Source organism: Miniopterus schreibersii, assembly GCF_964146895.1.
Source record: "Miniopterus schreibersii genome assembly, chromosome: 15".
Taxonomy (NCBI): Eukaryota; Metazoa; Chordata; class Mammalia; order Chiroptera; family Miniopteridae; genus Miniopterus; species Miniopterus schreibersii.
In genome coordinates this window covers 33,073,890-33,086,501 of record NC_138115.1, presented here as the reverse complement: position 1 = coordinate 33,086,501, position 12,612 = coordinate 33,073,890, and the positions used below count along the sequence as shown (strand labels likewise).

General features: G+C 35.4%; 1 protein-coding gene across 9 annotated transcripts in view; it reads left to right on the top strand.

Moving 5' to 3' along the window:
• ANKRD28 (ankyrin repeat domain 28) overlaps positions 1-12,612 on the top strand; it is a 116,937-nt gene that overhangs the window by 34,721 nt on the left and 69,604 nt on the right. For 7 of the 9 annotated variants that reach the window (XM_081159452.1, XM_081159447.1, XM_081159448.1 and 4 more), the window contains one exon: positions 5,256-5,339. In XM_081159452.1, coding sequence (XP_081015578.1) covers positions 5,256-5,339 — 84 coding nt within the window. Of the gene's footprint in view, positions 1-2,249; positions 3,781-5,255; positions 5,340-12,612 lie in introns of those variants that run through there. The other 2 variants (XM_081159446.1, XM_081159449.1) reach the window with 2 other exon arrangements.

The following is a 12,612-nucleotide window of genomic DNA, read 5'->3' as shown; positions in this document are numbered from 1 at the left end:
AGTATGCAGTATATAATACTATGAATGATGGAAGGATTAACAGTTCATTATCAAGCATTGTAACATACCTACCAGTTGGGTCAAACCGCTTGAGATTCTCAGGTAATATTGGTCGTCAGCCATTTTGGAAATATGATTGGGTAAATACTTTTAAATGGTCTAGGTTATATATAAATACATTGCATGCAGAGAATTAAATCGGACCTTTTAAAAGGATTTTGAATTCATCATTTTTTAAAGATACAACTGACCCTTGAACAATGAGGGGTTGGGGCTGAACTTCCCTCTCCCTGAACAATTGAAAATCTGCATATAATTTTTGACTCCTATTGGTAGCTTAACTACAATAGCCTACTGTTGACCAGAAGCCTTACTGATAACATAAACAGTCAATTAACACATATTGTTTATGTTACATGTATTATATACTGTACTTTTACAATAAATAGCTAGAGAAAAGATTAAGAAAAGCATAAGGAAGAGATAATACCTTTACAATTATTTATTGGGGGAAAAACAAACCCCTCATATAAGTAGACTTTTGCAGTTCAAACCTGTGTTGTTCAAGGGTCAACTGTATAACTGACATTTTTGCAATGGCTATACAAATCACATGGAAATCTGACCAGCATCGTAGAAAGCAGTAATTTCTTAATTTTGCCCCTCCCTCTACCCCGTTTTCTTTTAAATCTGTTCATAAGACTTTTTTAAAGTATAGTTCAAGATGATTGTTTAGACCCTGCCTGGTGTGGCTCAGTTGGTTGAGCATTGTCCCATGCATCAAGCGAGAGGTTGGTTGCCTGTTCAGTTTTCCGTGAGGGCACATGCCCAGGTTGCGGCTCCATCCCCAGTAGGGGGCGTGCAAGAGAAAGCCAGTCAATGACTCCCATCATTGATGCTTCTCTCTCTCTCTCCCACCTCTCTCTGAAATCAATAAAAAAATATAAATATAAAATAGAATAAAAATAACTTGTTTAGGAATATTATCACAATAAATACTATGTTCCTTTGTTACCCAAACTTTCCACAACCATTATAGGTTGCAAAGATCTTGGGGGGGGGGGGTGTGTACGTACACTTAGTGGAAGCAGAATAGATTAGAAAGAGCATGTTTTGAAATTAGGCACAACTTTACTAATTTGCATGACTTTGGATAAAGTACTTAATTTCTGAATCTGTTTTTCCTGTATAATATGAGGATGTAGCAAGGTTATTGTATTAAATTACAAAGTATAAGCACCCTAGCACATCATAAATGTTCAAAATAACTATTATGTTTATTAATAAAAATGCTAGTTGATAGAAGAAAGAAAGATTGAAGGGGAACTGTGGTATTGTCTTTGTAATTCTTCTGTTGGGAAATAACCCCATCGTTGAGTAAACAGAGAAGGGGGGAGAAAGCCAACTGTAAATTGATAGTTTTTGATAATTGTAGCTTTGGGAATATTAACTTTATAGGAGAGGGAGATTTTTTGCTTTCTTTGTGTTACCCTTTGTCTTTAACTTAGATAATTCAGTACCAGGGACTTTAAACAATAGTTTTTATGTTTTTAAAAGATTTTAAGACTTTTATTCCATTTCCATATGGGAAGGTGGAATTATTTCATTTCTTTGGTGAAAATCCAAATGATCCATAGAATTTTAGAGTTAGATTTCTAACTAATGACATTTTAATTTTTCCTTTAAAAATATGACTTGATTAAATTCCATAATATAAAAATTGTTAGTAAATCTTAAATTTCTTTTATTTCAACTTCTTTGCATCCTTGAAAATAACATACATCTGGTAGATTTTAAGGGATCTTGGTTAAAAATAAGAATAAAACCTTAGGTTCATGGCTTTTATATTCTCATAAAATATTTCTCCTTCATATTTCTAACTCTTACATGGGTTCACTGCAGACATTCTTAATGCAGCTGTCATTATAGAGTTAAACATTTGCTATATTGTAACATATGAAAACAGTTAAGCTGCTTGAAATTGTTTACTTGCTAAAACCAGTGTTAGTCAGCAGAGGCAGTACACCAGATTTCCTTGTGGCTTTTAGTGGAAAATGTTAAAAAAGCACACTCATTTTTCAGTTATAGAATTTTTCAGTTTGATCTGGATTAGTCACAGAACTGGCATGAACCTTCTAATTGTGAAGGCAGTCCAAATGCACAATTTTTTTCTGCTGCTAGAGGAAGTTACATCTCGAGCAGTAGCTCAGATCTCTGGTAAGTGTAACATGTGAGCATTACTAGGCATTTCATCCTGCGGTTCTGCAGTCTTTGCTGTTCAGACTGTTGCTCAGTTGGAATGCTTCTGTGGGGCCAATCCTGAAGTTCTATAGATATTTTTTAAGGACCTACCCGTTTGGAGGTGTCAGTGGCGTTTTTCAAGATCATCTGAGTACCAGGAAAGCGTCTGAAATCTACTGAAAAGGATAACTGTAGCGGTTTTCACAGTGGAAGGAAACTGTATTGGCACAGAGGCAGATGATTGAATAAAGTAGTTGGCTCAAAGAAGATGCACAGTCTGCTGTTTTTTCCTCTGAATGAAGACTATTTAGTGGAAGCTGTATTCATGTGGAGATCAAAGGAAACACTGGAATGATAAACTACTGGGGTTTTCTCTCTCTCTTTTTTTTTTTTTTAAATGAAAAGCCTGAAGCAGTAATTTGAGCTCAAATGCCTTCTAATTCCTTCGCGGCCTGCCTGTTCTATTAGGATTCCTGCTAACACCATTTCTGCCTGGTGCCTGTGCCCTTTTGCTGGAGCAAGCACAGACAACTGCCTGAGGAAGAAGGAATGAACACTCTGCCTTGCTTATGCTATCGATGGGAATAAAGCTATCTGTGTTTCTGCTATTATATGGAATATCTGGATTAATCAAGCTGTATTCTAGTACCAAGAGTCCTATTGTCTCCTGTGATCTGACTCATCGCATGTAAATGTACTGCAGCTTTGCTATTAATGCAGAGTGTTGTATTTTTTTCTTTCCCAAACACAGAAAGAATTGTCCATCCCTGAGCTGCATTTTAAAAATTTGTGCTGAGCTCTAGATGTTTTTTTGTGTGTGTTTTTCTGGATAGTATCTGCATTAAGCCATTGAAGCTGAAGAAATGAAGACAAATTAGAAGTGGAAACAGAATAGTGAGATTTTAATTTTTATTTTCAATTATAAGCAAGCCAGCTACTGGTAACTATATGACCTTGCAGACAAGAGTGGATATAGCTGTAATTATCTCTGTCACAGCAGTTGTTTCTCATTTCATTCTGCATTGCGTGGTGGTGTCACCCAAAACAATGATCTTTTTATGCAAGTAAATTTCTGTGAGACAGAGAGCAATGTGACTATTTTGGTAGAGGTAAAATATTTTTAAATGAGTTTGTACTGGACTCATTTTTCGTTAATTGACATGTTGATGTGAAATTTCTTTTAAGTATTGCAATAATCCAACAGAAAATAACCGAATTTTGTTGGTTTAGGAAATTTTAAGTATATGTAGTCATAATTTTAAACTTCAGTTTTTCCGGTAGTACTTAGTAACTTTAGAAAACCAGCTGCGCTGTTCAGAGAATGATTCTAAGTGTCTTACAGAAGAGGAGGAAAAACTACTTGTGCTCTTCCAACTGTGACTTTTATCACATAGCTTGGAATTTAGTATTTTAAAAGAGCGAATGAGTCGAGTGTGTATTGTTGTTTTGGAGGAGGTAGAAGATGAATCTCCTGCATTCATTTCTAAATTGCCACAGGAAAATAAGTCCCTACATGCTCCACCTTCTGGAAATGTATTGGTAAGATATGAGAGTTTATATGTTTACTGTACTCTATTGAACTAGTAAATTTTATTTTGTAAGAGTAAATGTGTTAGTTTCCACTAGTTTCATTAAAAGCCCGAATAAAAGCAATATAGGTGTGTAAATATGATTCAGTATTGTATATAAAATGCACACACTTCTGATTTTTACTTTTTCAGATGTTTAGATAACATTTCAGACTTTACTTGCTGTCTCTTAATCTCTTTAAAAGACTTTTAGAAAAATAATTGAACATAGTAGTTATGGCAACCACGTTTCTGTTTTCATTTTGTGGTTTTAAAAACTGATGTCACAATAATGAAGAGCTCTGTATTTTAGGAAAGGTTGACTACTGCCAGCAACACCGAGGCACAGCCTTTTCTGTAATGAATTTTATGTATTTACATGCAAGACTTTTACACGAAAAGAATCAGACTTTATTCTTAACCTTATTTTTAGGAAAGGTTGACTACTGCCAGCAACACCGAGGCACAGCCTTTCCCGTAATGAATTTTATGTATTTACATGCAAGACTTTTATAGGAAAAGAATCAGACTTTATTCTTAACCTTATTTTTAGTGCTGTTGTCAATTGGCTTGTAGTTTGACTGGTATATAATATGATACCTTATCAGAGAGGCCGTGTTGTTGATTGAGAAATTGTTATATTTAAACGTGCACGTGCTTTCCCTCTTCGTGTTTTTCAGGTATACAGGTTTTTTGGTCTCTGAACAGTAGTGATCTTCATCAATTGTCAGCTTTTTCTTTCTAAAGATTTATATCTTTATACACGTAATGCTGACCCATGCACGTACTTTGATGCCACAAACAGAACTTTTCAAAGAGGCCTTCTTTGCTGGGCCTCAGTATTGACTGGGGACTGCTTGTTTGACAAGTTTTGTCTCAAAAGTAGAGGTTGAGATTTCACCCTTGTATTTGGCAGAAACTTTGTTTTTACCATATATATAAACAAAAGCCTTGCACTTGTTATTGTACCATCTAATTTTGGTAATTTTGAATTCATTTTTTAAAATTAGGCCTCCCACCCCCAGGAGGAATTCTGTATTTCACATGATTTGACTTGATGAAACTTTTGGTTAATGTCAAAAACCAAGTGATTATTGTTGCTATATAGGGAAGAAAAATTTTAGATTTAAAAGTTATGTGGAGCCCTGGCTGCGTGGCTCAGTTAATGGGAGCATCATCCCATACACCAAAAGGTTTAGGGTTTGATCTCCAGTTGGGGCACATATGGGAGGCAACCAATTGATGTTTCTGTCTCACATTGATGTCCTCCCCACTCTCTCTCTCTCTCTCTTTCTCTCTCCCCCTTCTACTCTCTCTTAAAAAAATCAATAAAAACTTTATCCTCAGGTGAGGATTAAAAAATAATACTTTAAAAGTTATGTGGAAATATCTTTAGAATCATCCATGTGCTGTGATTAATGTTTTTATTACTCTCTTATATTTTAGCCATCACTGGTGCAAGCTATATTTAATGGAGATCCTGATGAAGTTCGAGCACTAATATTTAAGAAAGAAGATGTTAACTTTCAGGTAAAACAATTAATTCACTGATACCTGCCTTTAAGCCTACTTTTAAAAACTCTTTCCTAGAGTTAAGATTTTTATTAAAAAGACATAACAATTCTATAACAGTTGTTTTAAATGAGATTAGAAGTATCTTGGGGCAAAAAGAAAGGGACTGGGTGAGTATTCAGGGTAATGACTAAAATACAAAAGAATTAGAAGCCAATGAGGGACGTTTGTTCCCCCCAGCTTTTTACTTTGAAGTTTTTCACAGAAAAGTTGAAAAAATACTCAATACATTTTGCCACGTTTGCTTTCTCTCTCATACTTACACAGGTTAGATATATATATATTTTACACATATATACACATATTTTTTCTTCCATTTGAAAGTAAGTTGCAGATATCTTGACACTTCGCTGTTCATTACTTGTGTACATTTCAGATGAGGGTTCTTTTTTGTGAACTCGAAATAAAGACATTTTAAGTTTGTAACATCTAACTAGATTATAAGATCACATTTTCTTTCTGTAAATAATTCTGGTAAGCATTATACACAAAGACTCATCTGTTTTGAGTCTCTCAGTAAAGAAAGACACATTGTTTGAAAAGTCTCCAAATTTAAAGATAATAGTGGATTTGACATTCAGGACTGGCATGAGGGAGAGTTTTAGAAAGAGTGGGTATATAGATAATTTCCTCTCTGTGTATGTTTTCCAGTGGCCAGTAGTTTCTTTAATTTACTAAACTGAGGTTGAAAATAGATAATTTACTATAATACCAAATTCATTAGTCCTCTGAATTATGGAGGATGGGGGGAGGGCATGATTCATAAAGTCACTATAGCAACACTGAAACAGCTGACCCGGAAAGGACTGGTAATTCTAAGAAAACCCTGTCCTGAAAGCTCATCTTGAACTCTCATCTTTCTTTCATACAACATTACTGTGACCACTTAATGTTAAGTAGATATAAAAAGTATTTGATATTTTAAAGGTGGGTTATTTGAATAGATTTGACTCTTTAGCTAAAACGGTTAATCTAACGTTGGGTATTGATCAAAATCCTATCATTACATTTTTTTCTGTTAGGAATAATTAGAAAATATTTTCTAAAAGATTATTCCTAATCCATAAAAGAAAATTACGTTTTCTTTTTCTCCAAAGTTTTTATTTTTACTTAAAAATTTTTTTTTTTTACTTTTTAAAATATTGTTGACAGTATTACAGATGTCCCCCATTTACCACCCTTTGCCTACCCCCCTTCCCTCAGGCCACTATTGTCTGTGTCTATGGATTATGCATATATGGTTTTTGGCTAATCCCTTCACCTTCTTTCATCCAGTATTTTGTCCTTAAGCCTTTTTTTTTTTTTTTTTTTTTAAACATATCTTTATTGATTTCAGAGAGAGGAAAGGGGGGGGGGAGGAGAGAAAGAGAGATAGAAACAGAGAGTCATTGATTGGCTGCCTAGCCTGCAACCCGGGCATGTGCCCTGACTGGGAATCGAACCCCGATCTCTGGATGCTAGGTCGATGCTCAACCGCTGAGCCATGCCCTGCCGGGCCTTAAACCTTCTTAAGTGAAACTTTTAAGTTTATGCTTATTGGAAACATGAACCTAATTCAGGATTTACTTTTAATTTTTATTTTTTTTAGTTTAAATGAAGTGCCTGGTCACTTTACCTAATTGAGATATCCTGGAGAGTCTACTTTTCTTAGGATAGAAAATAATAATGACTTATGAAAAGGAGGAAAACAGCTTTCTGTTTTGTTTAACTCTAGGTTTTTGGTTTTTGTGCTGTTGGTGGTTTGTTTGTTTTAGCACTAGCAAATCTTATCTTGGTGAGAAAGTTTTGGACTGTAATCCTACTTACCATGAGTTAATTTGTCCATCGTTGCAGCCAACACTGCTTTTCTACTATATAAATTAAATTATCCTAAATTTTAAAAATTTTATTCAGAATCATTTTTGAGCATCAGTTTATTCTGCTGTAATGTCTTTGGAAGCTATTACATACGTGTAGCTAGTGTGTTACCCCTCCGCCCCCTAACTTCTATGATGTTTAGCCTGTACATACAGATTTCTTTCTTTACTCACTTTTAACCATCACTTCTTAACATCTCCTGGCTTATTCCCTTGCTCTGAAACTTGGGTTAGAACTGAACGCTGGCTTAGTACTGTACTTCAAATCAATAAGCCCTTCTTGAGGGTGACTCTTCGGTTGCCGTCAGTGATTCATGGCTTTTGGACAAAATTTTTTATGGTTGCTTTTAGGCCTTTTCTCTTGTGACTTAGTAGTTGAGACTATTGTCATAACTGTAAGATTTGTTAAATCTTTGGCCATTCTTCTAATTCAAGATGGTACATATTTTCTGTTTCTGCCCTCTGTGATAAGGAATCACATCGGGTTTTAAGAGATATGTGTGTAATAAAACATGTACTGTTTTGTCATATAATATCCACTGACTCTTGATAGGTAATAAAATATTTTTTAAGGTTTATGTCAATGTGGCAATGGTGTTTCTCTAAAATAAGCTTAAATATGTATTTGAGAATAACATCTGACTTTTTGAAACTTATGTTTTTCAGTAAATTTTTAGAATGGATTAAGACTTCAGATTTGTTTTTATTCTGTTAAATAAACATTGTTATTTTTTATTAGTTTCTTCAGTCATATCCTGAAGTTACTGAATACTGTGAACCACTAAATACCATTTTTCTTAGTAACATACCTAATTGATTGTTAACAAAACTCTAATTTAAAATATTATGCCTTCATAACATTTGGTTTGAGAAGGAAGTCTGTTGTAGAAGCTAGGTAGGGTGATTTCACAAGTAAATACTGGAGTTTTATATTTGTGGTTTCGGGCTACAAATAATTGACTACCTGGCTACATTCAGGTTTATTAAATATATAATAATGTGATCCAGAGCAAGGTGATTTGGGGGTTGGTTAAGATTATAATATCAGAGCTCTGGGTGAGCTTCTCTGTTAGACTCTTAGCTTCCTCCTCGTGTTAAAGAGATGACTGTTGCATCCTGTACTCATGACAAAAGTAATGAGACCAAAGTAATGAGACCAAAGAAAGTGGAAAGGGGACTCTCTCCATTCATTTTCCTTCTTTCTTTAATCAAGCAAAAGCATCTTTTTCAGAATCCCCACAGCACTTCCCTAAGGTTCCATTAGTTAGAAGCCCACTCTGAACCATTCCACCAGCAAAGGTAGAGTGGGATTAGCTTTCAGTTTAGATCAGTAGTTGTTCATCGCCTGGTACATCCGCTGGGGTGAGAATAGGGACCTATCGTCACTGATTATGTTCCATATCTGGAGAAAAACAGCATTTTCATAGGCAGGAATAAGGGGAAGTAGTTGTTTGGATAGGCAACCTAATAGAGGACTTTTGATGATTCTCATTTTTTCACTTGGATGTGGAAGAAGCACTGTAAACCAAAAAGGTGAAACAGTCAAAAAAACTCTAAAGGCAGAGTGTTAACATATAGTGAAAAGAACAATTGAAATATAACTTGAAAGACTTGTATCTTCCTAGCCTTATTAGCTGTACTACTTGAGCAAATCCATTTAACTTCTTAAAGACTCACTTTTCTTTTGTTGTAAAATGTGTGGGGCTACATTAATGGCCTTCAGGGTGTTTGCCCACCCCAATCTTAGGTTGCTCTAAAAATTCCCAGTGACCTTGAATGACCTCCTGCTTTTGCCCAGGTTTTATTTGTATTTCTAGATTGATGTGACTAAAATAATAATAATTTTAAAATGCCTTTCTGTAGGATTTATTAAAATTTAATGCCATGTTGTGAGGCCCAAATAATTTAAACTGAGATATTAATAAAGCATTTCAGATTAAAAGTCTGGCTTTATAAGAAAATTATTTTCCAAGTAGAAATTTTTTTCTTTGTCCAGGGTGATATAAATTGGTGTTAATGGTAGAATTTTATTTCAGTGACAGTGAGATGCCTAAAGCTTTTTATGTTACTTGATTTACCTTACAAAAGACTCTTGTAAAGTTGGTAGATTAACATTTTCATTCCACCAATAGATGATAAAACTAAAACTCAGAAAACTTAAACGTCTTCAAGATCAGCAAGGATAGCAGAACAGGAATTTGAATCTATGTCAGACTTGACAGTAACTGGGGAAATAAAGTAAATTGGAGAGAGAGAAATATTTTTTCTTTTGCCAGGTAGTGTCATAAAGCAATAATGGTTCAGAATTGATTTTTTTTTCTCCTAAAAGTTACGTTCATGTTCTATGGACTTCTACCTTTTCAATTGTAATACAAATGTGATTCTAATTTTCATTATGCCAAGTAAGTTTTAGCATTGCAAAAGAGTGAATGCACAAGCTTCCCTTAGTGGCATATTTTTTGGCTGGATAAAAATGTCATTGAAAGTAGTATCAAACTAGGGTTAATTCTAACCTAGCCCATGCTGTTTTTTTGTGCTTAAAACAGAGAAAGGCTTAGATTATGAATGACCCTTTTTAAACTCAAAGAGAGTTGATTTAAGAGCTCGTCAGTAGATCTTGCCTGTATTATATAACTTAATATTTTTTGTGTATTTTACTTACAGGCTTCTGAATTTAGATGTACATTGTCATTCAAAATATTTTGGGATTGGTTTTGCCAAAGTAGTCTTCCAAATTATTAACATCTACGCTTTCAAAAATAAATTCCCAGAATTATTGAAATAATACTGATTTTACTTTTTCAGATGAAGTGCTTGGCAAATGTAAACATACATGTGTTCATATATATGTATATCACACAAGCAGATAATTTTTATTGTAATAAAATTGTTGGCAGTTAACACAAAGTAGTGAACCCTAAGTTTACATAGGTTGCCTGAATTCTACCCACCTCTGTCCTTCCCAGTATTCTCTAGTCTTTTCTGGAAATTAGCAAGACGTGCTCTAATTGTTAACAAATCTTTCTGGGCACATGTCACTTCTGCTGGTTGTCAGTACACCAAGCTGTTCATGTTCCTAAGTTCTTAAAACCTCTCCACTCAGTTACCTGAGATGTGCACTCTGCCCTAAAACTGTTTTTGTCTATGTGGTCTTCTGAGCTACCTACAGAAACTGATATTAGAGCCCACAACCCTCCATCCCCTCTCAAGTGTCCCCGCCCAGCTTCTGGCTGGCTTCCGTGTAACATGGGCGGGTAAAGAAGAGAGAACCAACTCAGCTTCCTCCCAGGGGAGAATTCCCCTCTAGTTTCTTCATGTGTAGAAACGGCACCTCTCTTCTGTTCTTGCCAGTGCTTCTTGATTCCAGCGTCACATTTTAAAAATTTTCTTCACCAATGTTCAGGGTTCCCCTCAGATCCGTAAATGAGTGTGTGTTCTGCCGTCATGACTAAACGGCTGTTGCAGGGGTTCTGAGACGGAGGTGTTCTCTGACTAAGCCAGCTGGGTTTTTTAAAAATTAAATTTATTGGGGCAACATGGGCTAACAACATACAAATTCAGGCACACGCCTTACAGTGTAGCATCTCTGTATTCTGCTGGGCACTCCCCCCTGAAGCTGGTTTCCTTTGGTCGCCTTGTATTTGACCCCTCTTCCCTCTTCCTCCTCTCCCCAGCCCTCCCCCCATGGTAACTGCCACTCTCTTTATATCTGTGAGTTTGAAACCAGCTGATTTTCCAGCTAGAAACTGATGGCGACTTATTTTTACATTCCACCGTGCATAGTTTCTTACTTAGCACATATGTGTTCTGCATCTTCTTTTTCCCATCCCCAGTATATTTTGGGAACCCGTTCTTATCAGTGTGTAGAGAGCTCCCTCATTCTTCTCTGTAGACACTTGGTTTTAGATTGTGTGCTCATAACATAATTTACTTAGCCAGGTCCCCACTTAGACATGGTTAAATAAACTAGTCTTCCTAATTGGTAATAATAAACAGGATCTTTTCACCAAGCAAACAAAAATTCTGCTTCAGTAGATTAGCAGAAAGTTTAGAATGTTTGTATTTATTATGATTATTAAGTATATTATCAACTTCCCAAATAGAATAAATATCCTCTGTGTTTTTTGTTCGAAGCAACTTTAGCAGACATGTATATAAAAATTAGTGTTGGGTAAGCAGTGGTATTTTCCATAGAAATCAAGTATCTTTACTTGTATGCTGAGAAATAATCCTGATGATTTCATTATATGTAAATAAAAATGATAGTCATATAATATAGCAAAAGTGTCATAAATTATGTCCTAAATTTCAGACAGAGCTGAAGTTATTAAATAATCTGATAGGTCTGAGCATCTTAGCGAATTTTTTTTTGTTTTATTGAGATGTAATTGACATACAATAAATTGCATATATTTAAAATGTACAATTTCATTTGTCCCTAATGTCTGATCTGCTTTGTGTCACTGTAAATTAATTTGTATTTTCTGGAGCTTTATCACCCTCGCCAGTGTTGTTAAGTGGTTAGTGTGTCAGCTTGCGCACTGAAGGGTCTCTGGTTCAGTCAAGGGCACGTACCTCGGTTGCAAGTTAACTCCTCGCCCCACTGTCGGGGTACATGCAGGAGGCAACCAGTCAGTGTATGTCTCTCACATCAGTGTCTGTTTATCTCTCTCTCTCCTTCCCTCTCCCTCTTCCTGCCCTCCTCCCTCTCTCCCTTCTACTCTCTCTGAAAAGCAACAGGAAAAATATCCTCAGGTGAGGATTAACAACAACAACAAAAATTAATTAATATCTTAACAATATTGAGTCTTCTGACCCATGAACAAGTTATATCTCTCCATTTACTTGGTAATTTTTAATTTCTCAACAAATTTTGTAACTTCACTGTGCATGGCCTTTTACATCTTTGTAAGATTTATCCGTATTTTATAAATTTTGTTCTTACTGTAAATGTTATTTAATTTTAATATTGGCTAATTCTCTACTGCCGAGGTATGTTTTTTCATAGTACTCTATCCAGTGCTCTAGGAATGATGAGATTTTCCGTCCTAGCTGGTGGGAACAGGATCCTGTTCTCTCTAATCTGTGTATTCTCATTGGGGTGATATTACCTCCAACTTAGCAAAAATAATTTTTTTGAAGTGTGTGTGTGTGTGTGTGTGTGTGTGTGTGTGTAAGAAAAATTTTACGTATTACAGTGATTTGTGGCCCTCCAGGGGGCCAAAGTTGTATAAGTTAGGTACACAGTGGTATTAAATTTTCATGGAGGAAATTGGGGGGAAAATGTTTAAAAGCCTCCTGGGTCAGGGTGATAAGGAGAAGAACGTTGAAAACAACTACTTTATTTATTACGGATGGTCCTTTTCACCAGTCTC